The sequence below is a fragment of the Larus michahellis genome, chromosome Z (genome assembly GCF_964199755.1).
Source record: "Larus michahellis chromosome Z, bLarMic1.1, whole genome shotgun sequence".
Classification (NCBI taxonomy): domain Eukaryota; kingdom Metazoa; phylum Chordata; class Aves; order Charadriiformes; family Laridae; genus Larus; species Larus michahellis.
The window spans coordinates 86,255,035-86,278,889 of NC_133930.1; the positions used below are offsets into that span (position 1 = coordinate 86,255,035).

General features: G+C 40.6%; 1 protein-coding gene across 4 annotated transcripts in view; it reads right to left on the reverse strand.

The window, feature by feature from the left end:
• MCTP1 (multiple C2 and transmembrane domain containing 1) overlaps positions 1 to 23,855 on the reverse strand; it is a 286,934-nt gene that overhangs the window by 154,657 nt on the left and 108,422 nt on the right. For all 4 annotated transcript variants that reach the window (XM_074569628.1, XM_074569629.1, XM_074569630.1 and 1 more), the window contains exons 2-4: positions 21,066 to 21,180; positions 3,256 to 3,398; positions 346 to 425 (exon numbers count right to left, since the gene is read on the reverse strand). In XM_074569628.1, the coding sequence (XP_074425729.1) occupies positions 346 to 425; positions 3,256 to 3,398; positions 21,066 to 21,180 (338 nt within the window). The remainder of the gene's footprint in view (positions 1 to 345; positions 426 to 3,255; positions 3,399 to 21,065; positions 21,181 to 23,855) is intronic.

Below are 23,855 nucleotides of genomic sequence, written 5' to 3' on the forward strand. Positions count from 1 at the left end.
TGAAGAACTGTAACATTAATGGATTAAAAAACTGGAAAAAAAATAAGTTAAACAGTAGGTGGTAATGCTGTGAATGAAGATAATGTAAAAACAAGACAGATTGAAGTGTTTATAAAACTAACCTCTCCATAGACACTATAAAAAATGCTGTGCATGATCAGTTAATATCTTATTAACATTCATATTACAGTAATTTCCTAAACATAAGTGCTCTTCCTTGGCTAGTTTTATGTAGTGTAGGTTCATATAATTATTTTCCAGCATAATGTTCTATTTGCAATTCCACAAACACTATATTAGCACACAACCATAAAAAATTACTCTGTAGGCCTGTTTGTGCCATACCTATTTAATTCCAATGAGGTGAGATCCAAAAATGCCGAACCAATAAAGTCATCTTGAAGTCCAAAGTCATAGTCGAAGACCTAAGATGCACAGGAGATAAATGCATTTTTCAGTATTGGAAATATTTTTTTTTTTTTTTCCATATTTTCTTGCTTCATGAATGGTTCTTGAAACTCCCTTTTCCAGAGTTAACCCACAGGCTTCTCACATGTCAAACCAGGGCTATCGGAAAGTTACCTCCAACTTTGTGGCCACAAAACATGTTTGAAACTGCTCGTGCATCATGTACAGGCACAGGGGTATACTACTACTAGTAGATCCCGTATGTGAACATCAATTTTATTTAAAAAAAAAAGAAGCATTTTTATAAGCATAAGCACTGAAAGAAGGAAGAGCAAAAGAATAACCGAAGTTAAGCAGAACCATCGATTTGCTATGCGTGAATTGATGCCCTTATCAATTTTGCAAAAGACAGGCAGGAGGGCAGGGTATGATTGTGAAAAGTGGGTTATTACAGCACTTTCATCAGTACTAGAAATGATGAAATTGTAGGTTTTGAAGGTTGTATAAGTTTCTAGGCTTTAGAAATACTATAATCTAAGATGAAAACTTAATGGATACATGAAAGGGAAGAGTGACATTTATTACTCTACTATGAGGACGCTGTCTGCTAACTTGCTACCTAAAAGAGAAAGCATCTGGACAAATTTAATGACATCCAAGCAGGAATCTGTGGCCAGTACGTGGAATGGCATCGATGACCTGAGATGGATTATGCTTCCCCAAGTCATTAGGAAAAATGGAAAATAAACTGGGGATGGTGTTTGGAGGGAAATAAATAAAAAAAGGGGGGATAGCAACAAGGAAAAGGTTTGACACAAAAGTACAAAAATAAGAAATGGGAAAATGTTAATTATAAAAATCAAATATTCTTGGTAAGTTAAATTTTCCTGGCAAATATCACCATGAGAATTTCTGAGGACCAGAATATGCCTTTAGCTCCAAGTAAGAGTGAGACTTGGGAACAGCTAGGAATGAGAACATTTAACTGAGGTTCAAGGTCTTAAAATTTAATAAAAATACTATAACTGTTATAGTACAGAAGCTCTTTTCCAGGAGGCAGTTAGAGCTGTTCATCTTCTACAAAGACCTTAACATGGACCGGGCTGACGGCCGCATAACAGCAATCCCACAGCCCAGTGGCGACAGCAGTGCTGCAGGACTCCAGGGCGGAATGCAGGATCTAAGCACAAGACTCTCACATCCATTGATCTACCTGAGTGGGAACCCTCATATTGTCTCTGTCTAAGATACATTCTAACGGGGAAACAAAAAACAAATGGTGAAAACTCAGTTCATGTTGCAAAATAGAATTGTTTTCTCCCCCTGAAAAGTACCAAGATGAAAACGTCAAATAAATATTTTCAGCTAAGTACAACTTAATCATGTGGATCTGGACTATATAAAAACTGAAAAAAACCTGAAAAAGCTATAAAAACGGGAATATTTCATACAGTGTGTCCAGAATACAGACCTTATACCACTTCATACACTCTTCTTGGAAAAAAAATAAAAAATGCACACACCTATTCCCTTGTGACCCTAGCGCAGGGTTGGTGCTTGGCATGAATGAACCAAACCAGGCAGCTGTGTTGTGAGTGTTCTTCTTTGAATCTGCCTCCCTCTTTCACAGTGCTGGGCACGGGTTCATTCCTTATGTGTCACTCAGCTTAATACGGGGAGGAAAATGCCAATTGGGAATTCTAACTAACTTTATGCTTTTCTAATAGCGATGTACTTTATCTGCGCAGAATACAAAAAACATACAGCAGATCAATGCTCAAGGGCTGCTGAAGTGGCATTCTTTTACTAAAAAAAACTCCTACACATTTGTATTTCAGTTAAAATTTTTGCATGTTTTTGAGATTAAGACTGATAGTGATCTGAAGCATTATATCATTTCAGACTGGATTTAATCCAATTAAAAGGATTACTTAGGTAAGACTGAAGTTTCCAATCCCTCTCCAAGTATTTTGACCTACGTATGTTCTAATTGGAACCCTAAGAGTACAGTTTTTACAATAACATTTTTAGAAATTGATTTTTACCTACTTTGTTTTACACAATTAAAGATAACTCTTGGATATAGATCACCATAAACTATTGGAAAGTACCAGAGAAATGTCTTTCTGTTCCATGCCTGTAAAACAATAATCACAGTTTTTCTAGTTTCCATTCCAATATGGATAGCTAAGAATTACTAGTGGCGCTGCTGCTAATTACTCTGGGCATTGCTGGCCTCTCTGATTTAAACTAATTCTATCTGTCATTTTGGAAAAAGTGATGCCTCCATTATGACAAAATTATCCTCACCTGTGATACACTAAGCGGAGTTACAAGGTAAATTAAAAAAGAGCATAAAGCATTATGAAACATACAAGCAAAAAAAATAAGTCTTCAAGTACAAATAGAAAAAAAATCAAAACCTGGCAGAATTGGGTACACATCTTGATAAATTCTCAAAGTAACCTCAGCAAATGATTGGTTTTAATGAGATAGATTATGCTTCATATCAGAATTATGCAATATTTCCATAAATAAAGGGGATGCCATCATCATGAAACAGTTCACTTTCTCTGACCTTCTCCTAAGATCACACTAAAGAAGTATAGAACAATTACGACCTGAAATATACAAAAATATCTGTATTTATCTTTCTTTTTTTTTGTGGGGGGGGGAATTTTGATGTCATCGTTAAACAGATGTAATGTGTTTAATGTAACTCTAAATAATCTTGAGTAGTGCACTATTGCACAATAAATTTTCCAGCATACAAAAATCACAAAATATAAATTCTTTCAACAACTCTTCTGTTGTAATTTGACAGATATAAGTAAGATAGCGTCTCACCTTTATATACAGCGGTTCTCTTGGGTTATCTATAAGAATGCAAGCCTTTTCTTCCCACACAGGATTGAGGTTCTTGTGTATTGTCTTACTTCTAAATACTTCTTTTCCTCCAAGTTTGAACTTGACATACGGATCACTGGTTCCTGTTAGACACATACATACTGTTAATTATGTTCTTCTAATACATTAAGAGAATGGAGACTAAATTACCTTAAACAGAAATAAATGTAATTTCTACTGATAAGTAAATTAAAAACAGCAGCTGAGAACAGAATTTTTTATTGTCACAATTTATTATTTTCCACAGTGTCATTACTCCGGTAATTCACTGCGTTAGCATCAAATGGGTTCTTGCATCACTTTCTATTGTTTGCAATCTGTATTGAAAGTCATACATGAAATCCTGGCTACTGAAGTGTAGTTTTCAGTTAACAGAATTATGTCCTTGTTAGGACCATGATATTGACTTAATCCAATCAGAAAAATCAGATGATAAAATTAAAATTGTTTCTGTGAAACATTAATCTAATTATTGTATGCCTTTGAAAAGGTACAGGCTCCACTGACACCACTAGTGTAACTCTTCATTGGATTTATTGTGTCCAGGCTTCGCTCTTCCACGAAGAAACACTTCCTACAACGCTCATGATGAGCAAATCAACTCTAACGTCAGTCCACAGAGTTCACATGCTTCACCCACAGGAGAGCACAGGGCTAAGCCCCTGATACAACTGAACACCAATTAACTACGACCAGAAAGACGACCCTGAGGAGAACGGAGAGAGAAACGTTAAACATGGCACAAACGGAGAATGGATGTGGAAGGAACAAGCGGTGGAAGGAGGGCTCTTGGGGTGGCATGTGCTGGGGGCACAGAGATTAGCAGCCACCCAGGAGCACATCTGTGTCCTCTTCGCAAGACACCCACGCGAGGAGACAACGGACAGCAAGCAAAAACCTGATGGTGCACACAAAGGTGTGACAAGATGAGAGAACAATCCCAGCTCCCAGAAGGTACAAAATGGACACCCAGAGCCAGCACAGACATGGTCACCCCACTAGAGGAAGCCCCAGAGACGTGAGGAGGACCTGTCGGTTGCCGTCCTTCCCCTCCCCACCGTGCAAGACCCAGATAACACATCTGTGCTTGTGAGTGTGGGCGTGCGGTCTGAGACCGTCACAGCAAATCAGACCAGAATCAGTCTTGGTTTAAAATAAATCACTTTCCCCAGCCACAAGGTTTCACACTGTTACGTGCTGGTCGCTGACACCACGCTGCGGTGCTGCTACCCACACCTGACCCCAACTCCCCCTGGGCTGACCTGAGCTGGGGAAGGGGGAAAGAGAGTGAACGTGGGGGCAGGAGAGGGGCAGAAGTGGCCAAGGGCCTCTTGTGTCATTTTGCAGCCGGGTGGGCACGAGGGCACTGCTACAGGACACAGCAGTTGTGCCTGCGACGGTCCTCATGAAACCACCTCCATGGTGGACTGAAGAGAGACTACTTGTCTTTTCCTGCACATTTTGATTATGAAAATACAATTAAGTCTTTAACAAAAGAAAAAGAGCTGGATAGAAAATTCAAACTGCTACCTTCCCTAAAATGCCACTTGGTAATATTTCATTGTTATGTAAGTGAAATGCATTTTAATTTAAAATATTGGATGGGATTCATATTTCTACTTCTCTCTGAGCTACTTCTGAGCCTTAATAAGATCAGTTTGATTGATCCATGACTATCTTAAAATAAACAATAATTCTAGCACGAATAATAATTGCATTTTCATAAGCAACAGCAAAATTATAAGACAACCTTTTTTTTTCTAATTTTAACGCTTTTCACAACACCAGCATATTCTAGAGGATTGTGTTTACCCTCACCGGGCAATGCAGTCATTAGCTTTTGTTAAAACTGCAACATACTTTTCTAAATATAAAGGCTGGCACGACCTGAGCTCTTGGCACTATTTCATGCAGCCACAAGATGTCAGTACTCTTTACCTAAAATTATATATCCCTTTCAAAAAACCATAGCGGCGGAAAACTCTGATCTCACATGTGTCAGAGTTACCGTCATTCCCTTCTGAAATTACTGGGGCAGAATTTCAGTGGCGTCAAAACGTTTAGTCTGGCACAATTAACTTTTTCCTTCATTATTCAAGTAGTGGTGATGCTTTTCAGGGCAAAGATCTCACATCTGAATTAATTCTGTGAAATCTGAAGAATACTTCAAACATGGGACACCAACAAATCAACATCAGTAACCCAAGCCGTAACTCCTCCGCAAGCCATAATTCTCCCGATAATTTTCCTCACGGTTGCCATGAAGCGCAGATACCTGGCCTTTAGGCACTATCTTTTGCTGTGCAGACTTCACAAATCTTAAAAACTCTTGAAATGTGAAGTCGATGTAAAACGCTCTTGTGAGATACATACCCAATGAACAGTTTAAGATCCAGATATTAATTCATTTTTATGTGTAAATTTAGTAGTAGGGTGGGTCAAATGTCAGTTGCACTTATAATACATCACAAAACCTCAGGGTTTGTATCTCTGTGCTATGAGAGCTGAGAGCCATTACGAAGTTTCCCTGAACCCATTTTTACTTTAAAGCTGAGAACTCATTAGGTCCACTGAGTTAAAAGCTCCACGTCCTTCACAGAGCTCTTCCATTCCTTGAAGAGAGACCATCAAGTTTTTAAAAGTATATGTATAAAGAAAGGCAAGACTAAGAAGAAAATAAATAACTCTAATCAGCCATGCAATCGTTCAGTAATACCTTCACTAATGGGAGGGCAGAAGGAGGAGCAGAACAGGGACCAAAACGTGGTCCTCTCTCAGTTCTGCTGAACTGCACCAAACCACCCCCAGCACTGCTCTGTGTCACAGGGTCCCAGCCTTAATATAGAATAACAACCATTTTCACACATATTATACAATTTTAATATATTAATTGTGCATTCATATTAATATTGCACCGTTAATAATGCATATTTCAATATAGCATTCAAATACATTATGTAATAATATACTGATATGTAATATTAATCAACAGCAACGATTCAATTCATGTATTTTCGCTCTTTTAAAGAGAAAAACAAATTCAGTTTACTTGGGGGCCTGATTTTTAACAGTGATTACAAGCTCATGACAGAAAACCTGAAAAAAACTAAAGATGCCTCACGCTGAGCCTGCCAAAACCTGGTAACTGTCACAGATTCTTGTTATTTGAGTCTCAGACTTTTCATCGGTTTCCTGCTTACCAAACCATTCAAATGAACACGACACACTAAGGCCTAATTGCACAAACATTTGTCTTATCTGTAGCAGCTAAGAACATCATCATGAGCCTTCACTCGCGAGCTTAAAGCCTTTTCTCACAAAAAAACCCCAAACTGTGAGACGCTGCTCTCTTGTTGAAGCGCCATGCGTAAAGGCAATAAGGACTCCCGGCACTGGGTGGCAGCCTCTCTTTTCCTGGGAAACGCTGGGAACCAGACACCGAAAGATGCTGCCGAAGTCCAGGAGAGAAACTCTCCACCACCGCGGCCCTCGTCCCCGTCTGAGAACCACCTTCTCCCGCCGCCCCGCGGGGCCAACGCTGGCACCAGCACCAGGGGCGCGCGGCACACACCTCCGAAATGGATTTTGCTTTGCAGGACATCCACTAATCTCATCAGCGGACATAAAAGAAGATTAAAGGATATTTTGCCAGCGAAATATTCAGGATGTTTGTTCAAAGGAATATTAAACTGCTTCTCGGAAGGAACGGGAGCGGTGTAATAGAGTGGAAATACAGCACAGGCACGTTTGGCCAGAATAATAACCAAAGTTGTACTGGACAGAAAGAAGATGCAATCCCAATAAATTGTATAATTCACTTAATTGTTTCCCAGGGTTTCGTAACAGGCTTTCTAACATGATTAGACCACTTGTTGAACAACCTTTGTTCCTTATTAAATATAATATAATGTGATAAACTGCTACAGGAACAAATTCAACAGGGAACACAGGGGTGAATGCAACCGTGAGACCGAGTAACAAGCTTGAGACTGCTCCCCCGCGACTGGCGCTAATGAGACAGAAAGGACGAGGCAGAGGTCTCCATATTCCTCTACCATATTTTTGCAGTCTGGCCAAGCTACCAGCACGTCCAAAAAACCTCAGCTGCAGATCTACCTATAGCATACGGTAACCAGACACAAATTCTTAAGGCAATTCTTAAAATCTTACACTAGAAAGAGAGAACAAGGCTATAAAAAGCCAATATAATATAGATGAACAATATTTCATACAACAAGAAAAAAAACACAGTTTAGAAAAACGGTGAGTTAGCAAGAACATTTATTACACATGCTAATTAACCGATTTAATTAAAACTGTTGAACTATAGCACGACTAAATCCATTCATTTTTCCACCACTGCTGTCCACTCACAGTTTAACTTCTGAAATAGAACAGAAAGCCATATGCAAGCCCGTTCTGAAAAACAAGAGTGACTGTGCCATAAAAGCTTTTGCACAGTTCAGATGCTCATCACTCTGCAATTCAAAGTCGAGTTTCAGTTTGTCAAAAAAGTTAAAAAACTTTCCCCTGGGGAACACCTGGTTTTCAGCCTGTTGAGAAAAAGATTTCAGAAAGGAAAACAGAGCAAATCAGAGAAACCATCATCTTCTCCTCTCCCGATGGCTTTAGTCATAGGGAAAAAAGCAAAGAAACCTACCCAGTACGGTCTCCCCTGTAGGTGCTGACCACGGCTGCACATGGACCACTTGGACACAAGATCTTTTTTTTACCCTACAGAGGTATTAAGGCTAAGTGGTAACCTTACAAAGGTTTCAGCCCATCCAGTTCCTAATGTAAATCAACAAGTAACACAACAAATACCATACTTAGACAAATTTCAGCCTAGTGGTTTGAAAAATAGAAGCTTCAAATAGTAGTAGATGGAAATCACGGTCATAAAATAGGATTTGCTGCTGTACAGGGCACAGCAGGAAAACTGCAGGAATAAGCACAATCTAAAATGCAGTCAACACACAACAAATATGGGGGAACAGAGTTTTTCATCACCACAAGTAATCTGGCAACAAGGCAATCAGGCAATGTATGCATTTCCAGAAGTACAAATAAGGCAAAAGCATGTCCTTAATTCTTTTTACACTTAGAACTATAACTAAACCTCTGTCACCGCTCTCTATTATTCCCCCATTTTACTTTCAATCTTGGAATCACTTCATTTGATCTACAATTATTTGAAAAGAAAGCAAGCCACTAGGGAAGTGCAGAGATGTGCAATAACTTTGATGTCATAATTCCTGAGAAGTTTAATTATTAATACAAACATTTGTTCTGGATTCATTGCATGAAGAGCTCTCTCGCTCCCCTTCTCTCTGACCCCATCCACACTCGTTCCCCTCTTCATAAAATTCCTCTCCAGTGACTCTCTTAGTTACAACCAAAGTAGAAGAAAAAGTCGGGGAAGAGTTCTCAAGTATGTGTCAGCTGAGTATGTCAAGCAAAACACCTATTAGTTCACAGCATTTTACGTATTTTCTACTTCCAAACTGCAGTACAAAGCATCTCATAAAAAGAAACACAGAAGACTATGTCTGCTCTGTCCCATCTTTTATTCTGAAAAGTAGGGAAAATACTTACCACAATTTATTTTATATTAATTTAACAAACAGAAATAATAATTGCTATTATTTGTCTTGTACAAGAGCTGACAAGCCTACCTTCTCCTTGGTCTTCAGCAAGCCCTTAAACACCACAACACTAAAAACTACAGCTTTTCCACAAATAATACTACTTTCTGTCCCTCTATGCACCTAGCAAAGAATTATCCACCCAGTTCACCTAAAAATGACACTAATTAGTTTAAATGATACAAGGCACTTCTGGAAAACTAATATCCTAAGAATGAAGATCCAATTACAAATTCACAGTGAGCACACGGATGCTACAGGATGGAGAGTTCTACTCAAAAGTCAACAGGGAATAGAGAATTTTAATTATTCAGTGCCCATTAAAAAAATATTGGTTGTAACAATCACAGCTTTTTATCTTTCTTTTGAAGACTCATTCCTGCCGTAAAAAAGGCAGTGTTAGTACTATATTTCAATGCTGCCCATGAAAAGTTACTTAGTTTAGTAAATACTCATTTGAGTAAATACTAATTATGCTTGTGAAATAGAATGAACAAAACACTGGCACAGGACAGAACAGACAAAAAGCAAATGTGCCATGGCCACCCTAATTTCCAGAAAACATTTATGTTTCATTTTCAGCATGGCTAAAGTCAGGCTCATTCAAACAGGGTTTAAGGCGGTACAGAAATGTTTTGAGCAGGCAGCTCAAATTATTGTTCTAGCTAATATATTTTAATATAAACAGAATTACATCCCTTAATCAAAGGAAACACTGTTTGCTCTGCCCCAAAAACTGAAATTATAATCTTCCTGAAATTGCTTAAAATCTTCCTGGAATTGTTTAAAGCATTTCTTTTTCCAAGACAGCCAGCTTTTGCAAAATCAGAGGTTTTACCTCTTCCGGGACAGAGGGCTCTGATTTGCTTTGTCCAGAAAGCACAGCTCACTGTTGGTCTTACACATTATACCTTCCATTTTTACAGAAATAGTCTTTTTGATATATGCTTGCAATTGACAAACATGTGAGTTGCCCTCGGAACAACACAGTCGGTGATCTTTCTCTCCAGTAAAATGTGCAAGTTTTCCCCCATTCCCCAGGGATAATGATTTATTACACATTAAATGTGAAGTGAAATAAAAGCTGAATCTTAAAATGTAAGGGGGGGGCGGTCGTAAAGCTAGGTAGAAGGGAAAATAGAAGCCTTAGCAGCCCGATTATGTTTGGCACAACAAAAAAAGGTACAATGTCCATTTAATACCTTTGTTGAAACAGATTCTTATTGCATATGCAATCCCAGTTAAAGTCATATGAAGGAAAACCTACACTATGAGGAACCATTACAGAAACATACTACACGAATCTTGCCTTAAAAGAATATTTCAATTTATCTAGCTAGAAAACCTTAATGTTGGTATTTCCTTATTTGCATATAGTCATCTGAAAAAAACTGGACATAGCAGAATGATGTTAACAAAGCAGGACTTTCTATTCTCTTTTAACGACCGGATGCAGAGGTGTTTGATGCCTTCCAATGACTTTGAGTTGACAGACCAGATTCCTCCACATGAACCACGAGGGGAGGATGCTCTGGAAGCCCCAAGCCCAGCTGCCGCTGCCGATGCTCTGCCACTTTACCTTCAGGACCAGTAAAAGGCTTCGCGGGGATTTGGGCGACTGGAGTGGTGGAGACCACTGGAGTGCTGCGTCATGGTCCCGGGCCAACAGGTCACCTGGTAAAAGGAATCTCTCTTTTTAATCTTGGCATGAATTCCCACTGCAATAGCCTGTTCAGGAACGTCACTCAGCTTTTGACACAGGAATCTGCATTTTCCACAGCAGTGTGGCAGCACGGGATGGAAACCACGCCATTTAACCAACGTGCTGTGTATTTATGCATAACAGCCTACAGGTGACTCGACAACCTACTAAGGTTTCTTTGTCTACCTTATTTTAGCGCTGCCAGAGTCCTCTCGCTTTATCTCCATTACTTTATAGCTAGAGGAATAAGACGATTCAAAGCTTCAGTGACATGTTTATTTATGCCTTGTGAAGAGTTACTCAGTGAACACCTACATTCATACAACGATCCAGAGATGTATCCAGGAACACACGCTTTTCCCCCTCCTATGAATATTTATATCTTCTTTGAGAAGAAAAGCTATTAAAGAGGAATGAAAGCTTAGCCTCTACAAACACGAGCAGTAAACACGCACATTTTGTAATCCGCAGCATTAGCACTATGCTCCACACGTCTAGCAAAGGAAAAATCCATTTAACTACACAATACACTGCCACGTCAAATTAAAATGAATGATAAACTTGTTCCTACAAAACATAAAGAATAAGAGTCATGGCAATGAAATGGAAAGAAAGGGAAATAATTGGAGATTCATTATTAAATAACTCTATTTGCTGAACAAGCAATTCCCTGGTGCGTTTATCATGGAAGAGAAAAAGAAGAAACTGGTATTCTCAGTACTGGCATTAAAACCCAAAACGGCCATTTCTAAGTGATGGTAAAAAAGCTATAGCCGAAAAAAAAAAAAATCCCTAGTGTCATAACTAGAATATTTTGTTAGTCTCACTGCAAACAAATTTAGATTACTGCTACCCTTTTTTGGAACTACTAAAAATGCAGTCACAACTACAGTTTTCCCGTTTGGGACAAAAAAGTTCCAAATGACAACAATTTACAAGGAGGAACCTGAGCAAGTACAAAGCCATGTCACGCGAGCTTTGGATGAAGTGTATTGGCAGGCAGTTAGTGTGGTTCCCACTTCAATAAGCCCCACGGGGCTGGAATACTGGTAACACAGTAGGAAATCCCACCTTGTCGTTGTGTCCTCTATCTCCTGCTGCTCCTGCTGCACTCGTATGAAACTTTTTGGCCTTCAGCAGGAGTTTGGGCTCATCCATAACAGGGTGCCCTCACTTAAACCCAGCTCTTCTTGTCCTTCTCCACCTCACCCCACGCAGCTCACACCAAAGCCTCCCGTCGCGCTGCTGCCATGAAAACCGGGCTGTTCTGCAGATGAAATGATGCTCCTTACACCTCCTCGTCAGTCTGCGTCCGTCTTCTACGTGTGTCTGTGTGTTTAGATCAAGATCACTTGGGGATGGATTGTGCCCACGATTCTTGTCTCATTCGCCCTTCTGCCATACATAATTCCAAAAATTCCCATTTCTGCCTTTAATTACAACAGCATTCACTAAGTAGTCAGCTAAGACCAGAATGAGTCTGTTCTAAAAACTGCTCTTCTTAATTTCTCTGTATTGATGTGCTAATCCAAAAGCATTCTCTACCAGTAATTAACAAGAGTGGTAACAATGTGATCACAGGAGTGTCACCTAATGGTACGTTTTCATAAAAGCTTTGTAAACAAATTTACTCTTTCTCATACTGCATCATGAGGTCAGCTGAATGGTCATACGAGACCCATGATGCCTTAAAACAGCAGGGAAAAAAATCCCTGACTTCATACCCTGGAGAAAACATTTTCAGAGAGCTGGACTCCTCTAAATTTCAAATTATATCATGCCTGAAGATAATAATCTCAAGGTATGTCACATCATTTCTTACTGACGGTTTATGTCACACAGTGCATGAGTACTCCAGGTTTCATTAGAACTCCCTCCTATTCTTCTAAATTGACCTGTAATCAAAATACAAAAACACAAAGATCCTCTCTGAATGGCTATTTATGAGTGCTTAATGGAGAGTTTCTCTAGTTTCTGTTTTTAATTGTAAAATTTAACCCCTCCAATGGCCTCTTCTAGAAAAAGTGAGAAACCTATTGGCAGCATTTGTCCCAAGAAGGTAAGGATTATTTTCTTGTTTGTTTTCTATTGCATTTTTATAGGATTCTAATATATCATTCATACTATTTTTCACATGCGACTTTTACAAGAGAGGAACTTCTGGCCCACTCAAACTGGCGGAGATTCTACTATCAACTTCAATAGATCTGAAATAAGTTAAGTAATCAAAAAATCTAAACTGCATCTAAAGTGTTCAGGAAGCCTGCTGTGATTGATTGTGATCTGCTGTGATATGGCTTGTGATTTCTCAGCCTACAATTAAGTTATTTCGCCCACAGTCCATCTCAATACAACTACCAACTTTGCTGCATATCAGTTTTCTTTGCGTACTGCAAACTGACCTAAAAGCAACTAATCAAAAAATATTTCAAAAAAATAGAAAGTTATTTTTACGTTTCATAATTATATTTTTTTCAATATCCACTCAGTCTTATCAATAAACATTTCTTTATATGCTCCATAATTATCATAAATAAATCTCTATTTGGAGAATTAGTATTGTTGATTTTTTATTAAATTTTTCACTAAATTAAATGGGTTGCTCCCCACAGATGTAGATTCTGGCTGAAAGTACTCTGCAGCTCAAAAAACCCTATCTTTTATTTGGATGCCTAAACAGTAGGGTTGTGAGGAAGCCGGTAGAGCGCATGAGCCTTCTGAAGCGGTGTTTGACACATGCCCGTACCTGCCAGTTTCTGCTGCGGGCGGCACAGAGCCAGCGCTCGCCGGCAGCTTCTGCCAGACCTTGCCACCGGGAAACACACAGCAACTGTTGCTGTCTCACAAGGTATCACGACTGAGTTTATTTTCGAATTCTTGTGGAAATTTTCACTGTAAAATGCCAAGGAAGGGCTGCTAAACCATGTCCTCAAATTATTTAGTAAACCCACAATTTACTTGAGACAGCCCATCTGCCTATAGGAACAGACTGTCCCTTAAAGGCTTAGGGAAGGGCATTCACCCACCCTCTTCGAAGGCTGCCATGCAGTTTCCTCAGGTGTGTCCTTCCTCTTGGGATGGAGAAGTGAGGAAAAGACCCCAAGGGCCAGACTGTGTTAAGAGAAACACGACAGGCCAGGTGCTTACCGTAAGACAAGGGAGAACAAGAGATCAGTGGGGTGCAAATGATGGGACTGACTTTTTTTCTGCTCCCCATGCAAAGGGGAGAAGCTGTTCCCTTTCCCTCTGAAGTTTTCAAGGGGACAGTAGGGTACCACCACCAAGTGAGGGCTTCCTAGATTGTGCAAGAACTCCTGGCTATGATAGAAACAGAAAGCCACATTGGATGAAAAATGCTGCAGCAGACCTAGTGTCAGCTGTTTGCTGGATAGATTAGATTGCATATTAGGAAAAATTTTTTCACCGAAAGGGTTGCCAAGCATTGGAACAGGCTGCCCAGGGACATGGTGGAGTCGCCATCCCTGGAGGTATTTGAAAGATGGGTAGACATCGTGCTGAGGGACACGGCTTAGTGGTGGATTTGGCAGTTCTAGGTTAACAGTTGGACTTGATCATCTTAAAGGTCTCTTCTAACCAAACGGTTCTATGGAGAGGTGCAGGCACAGTGAGGGGCCTGGCAGTGAGATTAAACTGAGAGCAGAAGGAACCAAAGCAACAGATTGAGCCCATCCTCCAGTGGACTTTGGCACCTTCTGCAAAGGGACTTGCTCAGATGGACAAAGCTGCTGTAGAATGCTAGAAGTGCACAACCCTCTTTCTTGATACTCCTCTCTGCTCTGTCCTCCTGCCTTTTCTGCATCACAAATAAGAACTATTCCCCATCACCATCAGGTATGAATCACTGCCAGCAGGACCTTGCGTGGGATCTGGCCACCTTTTGGTGAGCAGAAAATATCGCCAGAGCTGCCAACCATCAGGAGGCTGGGCTGGAAGGGGAAGAGGAAGCTCTTCTTCCTTGGCTGCCACCCCGCGCGTCCATTGCACCGCTGCCAAGAGCGAAACAGGGACAAGGCAGAGCAGAAAGGAAACCGAAAAGTATTTTCCCAGCCTGCATTTTACAGTGGGCGACGCTGACCTGTACCTGCTGGCAATGAGGGTGAAATCCGTAATTCCCTTCAACCGAAGCTAACTTCTCTTTGCAGGAGAAAAAGACAAAACTCCTGAATCTTAGGCGTCTTTAGTCAAATACAGCCAAAAAGCACTGCCTACCTAACAAGGTATACCTTTAAATAAAACATCCTGTAAATGTTTTTACATACTGTGAATGCTGGCACACTTATCTACATATATTTACATGAATTCCAGGGTAACAAGCATGCCAAGCTGCCATTTCTTGTTTGAGCATCTTATCCTCACTACCTCCGTAATAAGGAAACTGAGCGTTTAAAAATTAGTTCTTCCAGACATTCACAACCACAGGAGTTCTTAAAAATTATGATGTGTATTTTTGATTCAGATAAAACTTAATGTAACCTTTCTGAAACACCTTTTTATAAGCTAACATTCTTACCTATTCCGATGAACTAAATATAAACCGTTTGATTTTCATCCAAAACCTAATGATATCTGACTTCCTTTGTATTAGAGCATTCGAATTCCATACCTAATTAGTACATTAAAATAAAAATATAATTAAAGAGCTACTTTGATGAATGCTCACAATTAGTGGCATGAAAATACTGATCCAAAAGGCCTTTTAAGAATAATTCGGCATCTGGCTACCTGTTACAGCACAAATAGCTTTTCTCTTCGGTTATTGCCTTGTGATTATTTGCCACATTCGGAAGATGACGCGAGCACTACACTACTGATTTATTCCAATAATCCTCTCCCCTCACCTCTGCAGGAAACAGAGCAGGGGCACGTTCCCATCAGTCTCAACTGTGAGACAGGCTTAGCAATATTTCATAATAAGTAAAATTTATTCCATAATCCCGGTCTAACTGAACCATCAGGATGAAGAGTTTCTCAGCCTCCGAAGCTATGCTGTGTACACTGTATTGCAACCAAGCTGAGGACTGAATCCTAGGATCCTACATCAGTGAAACCCGAGGTTCACACATAAATAACGTGCTCTGTAGTTAGGCTTAAATGAAAAATCTTTTCAACAATTTTAAATGTGCCTCACACATTTGTTTGCTTTCAGTACCCTGTCATTGCACAAAATTAGGCATATCTTAAAGGGCTATGTAATCATCTCACTTCACTTGTTATTTCACTGGCACTTAACTTTTCTTCTAGATCCTGAAAATGCAGATATATACAGCTATTCACCAGAGAAAATGCAAAGTCTACCAGAGTGTTCTTCCACTGTTATGGTTCTCAGATCTTCCTGGTTTTGACAGACATCTCTCCCAATTATTCTCGATTTAGGCAGATAGCTTCTTACTGATGTACTCATTTCATATCGGAAGTGGTAAATTTATCAAATTGAAATGCAGCCCCTGCACTGCACGGGGGCACTAAGCGTGAGCTATTCCTGGTTACTTCTGGCCATGGTCGGGTGCAGGTTTCAGTACCAGCGTCAGCCACCGAGGGGTCAACCCCTCAGCTGTTTCAACACAGACAGACTCTCTTATCTTAGGAAGCATTTTTGCACTGTCTCCTGCGGAGAGACACACACACATCTGGCAACATTATCCACTTAAAAGGTCAAGGCCTTTGATGACGATAAATGTCTGTCTGCTGGCACCTTCCTGCAAGATAGCACACAGAAAATACACTGCTGCTGATCGTCTTGAAAAAGCCAACGAAAGTTTCGCTCATTCCTTGTGCGATTTTGCAAGATTGGGTCAATCTTCGTGCATTTCGTAAAAAAATTGAATTACAAATTTTAAAGCCAGAAGGGATCAAATTCATCGTGTACCTGCCCTGTTTTTTGACATGACACAAAGTCCTCGGGATCAACCTGTGCTACTTACTTCCCAACTTTGTCTAAAGTGGAGCAGCAAACCAGCGCTGTAAGTTTCTCAAAAATCACAAAAGGGAGTGGATTCCAGGCTCCAGTGAAGTAAGAAAACACTGTGAGGAAAGCATATTTAAAACACATGAAAGAATCTATGATTGTAGCTTTCTTTTGACTGAAGAGAATTGTAGAAACCCAGTGACTAAGATGTAATTCCCCTTTTTTCTTAAAAATATACATGGTATTACACAAATACTATATATGACAAAAAAAGAGAAATCAAAACTAGAAAAGGAAACATAAAGATGTAGGTAATAAAGTTAGTTTGTTAATATTACCAACTTACAAGATACAGCATTACAGTTTTTCCCAATATTATGGGAAAAAAGTCTCAGAAAACAAATCTTTAAATCTAAGTAAGTATATGGTCTCCTTTAGGATGGGCTGAAATAAAGCATTTGCTGTAAACCACACTTGTGGTCACTGTAGGATTTTGCCAGAAGCAAAAACATAAACCGTCTCATCACGTAGCTGGGATGAAGTTACGGTGCTACAGCTCAGTGGTACTTGGAAGGAAAGCTGGGTCAGACGGAAGACTTCTTGTGAAGGATTTCTTGTGAAGATGAAGAGTTAAAACGAATAGTTACATTTCCTTCCGTCATACTGCACACACCAGAGCATAAACATCGCCTGCTACAGTGAAGGATTATTTTCAACCATTGGAGAAGACAACTGCAAGATGCTGGTCCTGTCATGAAGAATGTTCTGTTCCCCGTTTGCTGTGACTATCAGTGCTTATTTATCAACTAATAGCCGTGATTAATGCCAGCCACACAAATATAGCTTCAATCTTTCCCCTTTTCTTCTGAGAATGTTGTCGTGTCACTTTTTATAAATTTGAGGAAGACAAAGTGTGCAGAACATTCACAACATGAGAATTCAACTTTGAATTCCAAGACTGCAATATGTTTGGCAGCAGGTTTCTAAAAAGATATGTGAAACTGCAGTTCAAAAATCAAAGGACAAGAAGCTAAAATTAAAACGAAATTCTTTTCTACCATGTAATTCAAGTGTTCTTTTAGAGTGAAATTCACAGTACTTGGAGAAAATTCAATTGTCAGGCTTTAAGCAGAGGATCTGGAAAAGGTTTTGGAGGAATGGGGTGTTATGTGCTGTTAAGACTTACAGTATAAGGCTCTGACTCAGTCCTGGGGTAAATGCTCCAGGCTGTGGTTTTAGTATCTCACACATCTGTCTTAGTAGCTCCATGTAGAGTTTGGATGTATATTCTTACACAGTGCCTCCCACAGACTGTCCTGCAATCACCGCCTGGCTCATAACCCCCGACACAAGCACTGCTGCCGGCAATAACACAGAAACGCTGGCTCAGACCAGGGGTGCCGTGAGCTCAGTGCTCTGCCGCCACCGGGGCTACAAGCAGGTGCCATCAGAGAAACAAAAGGACACAGACATATATTATTCCCCTACTATGTCTTCCTAGGCATAAAGAACTTGGGGCAAAAACCATCAGAGTTAATGTGTTTTCTACGCATTTCAATGCCCTTAGTGGATTTTTCTTTCATGAAGTCACTCAACCTCCTCTTGCACCCACATAAAGCCCCAGTAAGAACTGAGTTTTACATGCACGGTTTCTTAGTGAAACACCACTGCGACTACCATACAATACTTTGAACAATAAATAAAGAAGAGCACGTATTACACTCAAGCGAGAATTTAGACGAAACTGACTCCCCAAATCAAGCCCCTTTCTGTCCACTTCCCATTCGGCAGCCATCTAAATCCACCAAGTGCCTCCCTAATGCCCGTAAGTCTCCTCCATTCAAGTTCTGCTGTTGCTCATAAAATCTCACTCTGAGTAGCTCCAAGAGAAAGCAAAAACGAGCAGAAACACAGTGGATAACAGCTGGGATGTTCATTCATGAGTGGATGGGTCCTAGCTTGGGGTCCCTGTACAAATTGCTGTTTCTGTATTTTCCCCTTCAGAAACAAAGGCTCAATCCTGTAAGCCCAAACCCCACTGAGATCTGAAATGGGGTCAATGCGGGAGGGAGCACATCTGTAACTCCCCATCTCATCTGAATGATCTTCTACACTTCACTGAGATGTAACGCACATTCTCCTTCCTGACACAGAATCCCAGACTGGCCGGGGCTGGCAGGGGCCTCTGGAGATCACCCAGTCCAATCGCCTGCCAGAGCAGGGTCACCCAGAGCAGGTGGCACAGGATGGCGTCTCCAGGCGGGTCTGGAGTATCTCCGGAGCAGAGACTCCACACCTCTCTGGGCAGCCTGTGCCAGGGCTCTGCCACCCTCACAGGAAAGGAGTTTTCCCTCACGTCGAGATGGAATTTCCCGTGTTCCAGTTTGTGCCCGTTGCCCCTTGTCCTGTCCCCAGGCACCACTGAGAAGAGCCTGGCCCCGTCCTCTTGCCACCCGCCCTTTAGCTCTTGCTGAGCATTGATGAGACCCCCTCTCAGTCTTCTCCAGGCTAAACAGCCCCAGGGCTCTCAGCCTTTCCTCATCAGAGAGGTGTTCCAGTCCCCTGACGATCCTCGTAGCCTCCACTGGACCCTCTCCAGCAGTTCCCCGTCCTTCTTGAACTGGGGAGCCCAGAACCGGACACAGCTCTCCAGATGTGGCCCCACCAGGGCAGAGCAGAGGGGGAGGATGACCTCCCTTGACCTGGTGGCCACACTCTTCTTAATGCCCCCCAGGAGACCATTGGCCTTCTTGGCCACAAGGGCGCATTGCTGCAGTAGCCACACTCATAGTGACATGGTGAAACATTCATTTGGTTGCTGAAGATGGGAGGGTTGAGCTTTCTCAGGGACAGAAAAAAATTCAGAAAGGGAGCAGAAAGTAACCCAAGCATCTTGTTTTTTTGGTAAGATTTCCAGCTACAAGACTACTCCGTGAAACGAGAGCCAACAACGACCTTCTTCCCCAGTATCTTTTCAAAAGAAAAACCAGGACTTGCTCAGCCTTTTGAAAGTGGTTGATGTGTACCATCCAAAGTGAATTACAGGCTCTGAAACAGGATGGGCGATGACCGTGCCCTGCAATTGCAATGCCAGTGTCTGGGATCTAGGGGTAATAACCACTGAGGAAACACCACTCTTGCCGTGTTGCCTCCCAGGGAGCCTGAGGAGGTTTCCTTGCTGCTCAAGCAGCAGCTTTCCCAACCGACCTTTCAAAGCACTTGACATCTGACACAGCACCTAGTACTCATTGCAGAGCCTGGGATTCCACCTCAGGACATGGATCTCCTGCCCTTGGTTTACTCTAGACCCAGACTCCTGTATCATGGAGAAAAAAATTACAGATGTTTTCCTTGCATACAAACAATCACATTTACATTCACATTTTGTTCATTTATAAATAATATGAATGATGGATATGACTGAATGACAACACATCATTCAGGAACTGGGCAACTCTCTCTAGCTCATGGAACAAAAACATTTGAATATCTATTTTTAATGAATGTCAGGCAAAGCTTGATAGAATATCAATACATCTAGAGGAAGAATATACATAAAAGTTTATTCTTGCAACAGTAAGCATATTAAAATTTCAGTTTCAGTGACATAAGTATCAGTGGAATGATTTCCTTCCAATGTAAACAGCCCTCTAGGTTTCTGGTACCGTATCTGAGATCTGAAATCAGTCAGGTAACTTCCTCCAGTAAGCACTGAGAGGTCTTGTGTAATACTACTTTTGCAGTTAAATTTTTATTATGGCTTTTTCTCTCTCACAAGGAATATGTTACAGCAAATCCAAAATAGGCTGTTACTCGGATTTATCATGCTCATATTGCTGTTCAGAAGGGGAATACTGACTTATCTAATTTTAAATAAATGCTGCAGTTGCATGTGCAGAGTCACTGAGGCAGCCTGCAGTGCTCCTGTGGTCAAAACACCTTTTAGGAATCCTTTCCATGTCCAAACAACGTGTGTGGTACATGTCTCACAGCAGATTGTAAAATGCCAATATGTGATCGGCAGATTGGCCAACAGGTAAAGCCTGGACACGTCTGATAGCAGGGTATTTCTAGTTTTGTCTTTAAAGACAGCTCCAGTATTTATCAGTTAAGCAGTCAAGGAACAAAATACATAGCAAGACAGCCCTTGTGTGCGCAAGACAGCACAAATACACATGGTTAAAGTAAATCTATCACACCTTTCTTAGTCTGACACTTTCAAAAAAGGGAGGAAAACTAGCTAGCAGAAGAATTAAACCAATATTAGCTAAATCTTATTTCTTCTCCTGTGTGGGTTTAGCTAGCCCTAGCTCCTTTTACTTCATGCTTTTGAGAAAGAGAACCTCAACATAGTTTTAAGTAGAGTTTAACTAACACACAATTCAAACCTTAACTGTAACTCTCATAACCCCGTATAAATTTAGCCAATGGACAAGTAACCTCCCAAGCATTACGATGGGTTCACCAGCACGCTTACCTCCACGGTCCCGTGCTGCTAAATTCTGCCCTCTTCTCAGGGTAACGTCCAACTGGTACATCCTGGGATCCCCAGAAGGAAAATCTGCATTACTTGGTTCAACCAAATTTGTTCTCTGGAAGGGAAAAAAATAAAAATGCAATAGCTAGCATTACTGGAAGTTTCACATGAGGTATATTTTAATTTGGTATCACCATCCTGTTGAAGTAAGACAAGGCCATATCCCACTCACCCACCTCAGAGCAAACACCCCAACACCAAGAAACCCGCCCCTGTCATCAGTATGACAATTCCTGGAGCATCCTTTTCTTTGAAAAAAACAAAACACCAACTGGTTGACATCTCAATGGTTAAATTTATTATTTAAAAAAGGCAGTTGGAAAATAGTTCTTTGATACCTGGATTTATTATGGAAATCCGCATTTTTAATTACACTCACGTACATTCCTGGTCCACTAGAGCAGAATAAGTAAGAAAAAACAGATCTGGACCTTACTATTTGGACTACTCATTACCATTACTCTCAAACCCTGTATTTATTCCACAGTGATAATCTAGGCATCGGATAAGCATACATGAATTTGGATTTTGTCAGCTACTGAAGCACTTTGCAAGATACGTGTTTCTTTCCACAGAGTTATGGGGGAAACTGGGGGGAAAAAGAAATCATCAAGACATGAACTGCAGCTCTACGTCTTCACTTGTAATACATGCCTTCTTGGTTTGCCTGTATGCCAGGGCAAAGATAAGATTCTTAGAGTAGTTATTTGTTTAAACTATATCATAAAAATGAAAAAAATAAAAAAAAGGAAATCAAAATGCAAGGAACTCTCTGGACTGCCTGAATAGTAACCACATTTCTGTCTCAAATGACAAAGGAGAGAAATTATATTTCTTAGTATGTATAAGCTTTTGCAAAATGGTTTTTAACACATCTCCCTATAAGTAGCATCTAATTACAGTGCACGCTTGGAACACCACATTTAAGACTAGAACAACTATATCTATTATACATTGACAGTACATACGGGGTCTTCATATATTATACACACCGAGCACCACAGTTACATATTCTCATGCTAGGAGCTGAATCTTTTAGGACCAGCGCTATTAATATTTTATTATGCGATTATGGCTCCTCTGCAAGAAAAAAAAAAAAAGGCAGCATGATAGAAACATCTGAGAGACCACACGTCTTCGAAGTGCGATTCCACTTCAACAAGAAACTTTTGTTGTTTCTCTTCCTACTACCCCCTTTTCTTTTTAAGGTAATAATAGATCTGAGGCACAAAGGAAGCCACAAAATAAAGGCATTTTAAGACATGGTTTATGCTTGTTACTCCAGAGTCACAAATACGAGCCCTATCATGTTAACCTTTGCTGCAACTCGTACAATGCTGGCCAAACCCCATACTGACACGGCCACTTCCGCAGCAATGGAATTGCTCAAAACTAGTGCACTTCAGAGAAAATGGTTAGATAAGCTTTGCTGGGAGGGGGCAGGGGGTTGTTGAAATCTCTCAAAATTTATCCTGTAATGTAACTGCTGAGGTGTGCCTGAAACCATCAAAAGACTTTGCAGGACTCTTGGAGAAGTCACCTACCATCTCCTTTCAAACGACTAACGCCCTGCCGATCATCTCTTTTTTTAATTTTTTCTTAATGCCCTCACCGGGGAAGGATACAAGATCGACAATAGTGAATTTCCACCCCTAGCCCATGCAGAAATAAGGAAAATCTTGCATGCTGGCCTGATCCTTACCCTCATCCTAGAACCCAGCACTCACCAGGGCATTGTGAAAGAAGAAACTTGTGTTCTAAATCAAATAATAAACACCAAAACTTCCCTCCCCATTTCTTGCCCTTCTACAAGACCTTGCGGACGCAAAAGAAACACGTCGCCTCCCAGCATTTATAACCTCCTGCCTGATTCTTCCTCATGGCATCCCCCTCCCCCTCCCCCTCTGAGCACAAGCTCTACATTAAAACCCCTTGGTTTAAACATCGCCATGTTGCTCCCTTCTTTTGCCTTTCTCACCTCCTTTTCCATGCTTTGCCTTCCTTTTTTTCTTGCAATGGAACTTCTTTTAAACATTTACATTAATTAGTTTTTCAGAGAGCTGCTCGAGGAGGCTAGAATGTCGGTGAGCAATGTTACAAGCCTACAGGACATGAACAGTTGCACAAATGAAAAAAGCAAATTGGTATTAACTATTCCTAACTAGTTCTGCATCAGAACAGCAACGCTTGAAGTATGCAATTAAAGCTGGAGGTTGCCATAATAAACACAACTATTAATAAATCGTTTTTCAACCACCTTTTTTAATTAACAAGTTCAAAAGTTAAAATGGCAACTAGTGAAAAACAAAGAACGATTTTTGTGTGGTCGTTGCCACGTTCTAAAGTTATGTCCTGTGGCTATGACCTAAAGTTAGAAATTTTTAGATGAGAAACTCGAGAGCATTCATGAAAACCCACAATTGCCCTAACCATGGAACAGTTTCAAAACCAAATTTTCTGAGTTGTAAATTCCAATTAATAATGTCAAGAAAATAAGTTCTCTGTCACTAGAAAAAAAGATAAAACCATCACGACTAGAAGTTGCGAGCCACAAGGCTGTTTCTTAGTGGCTGCTGCACGATGATGACACCAAGCCTGACAAAGCAGGAGCATGCCTTCCCCTTCAGTGTCTAGAATGTATAGAAGGTCTTGAAATTACTTTTGTTACATCTTTAACAAAAATGCTGAGGTTTCAGACAAAGACCAGAAAGGCAAGTAACCGTATTTTCA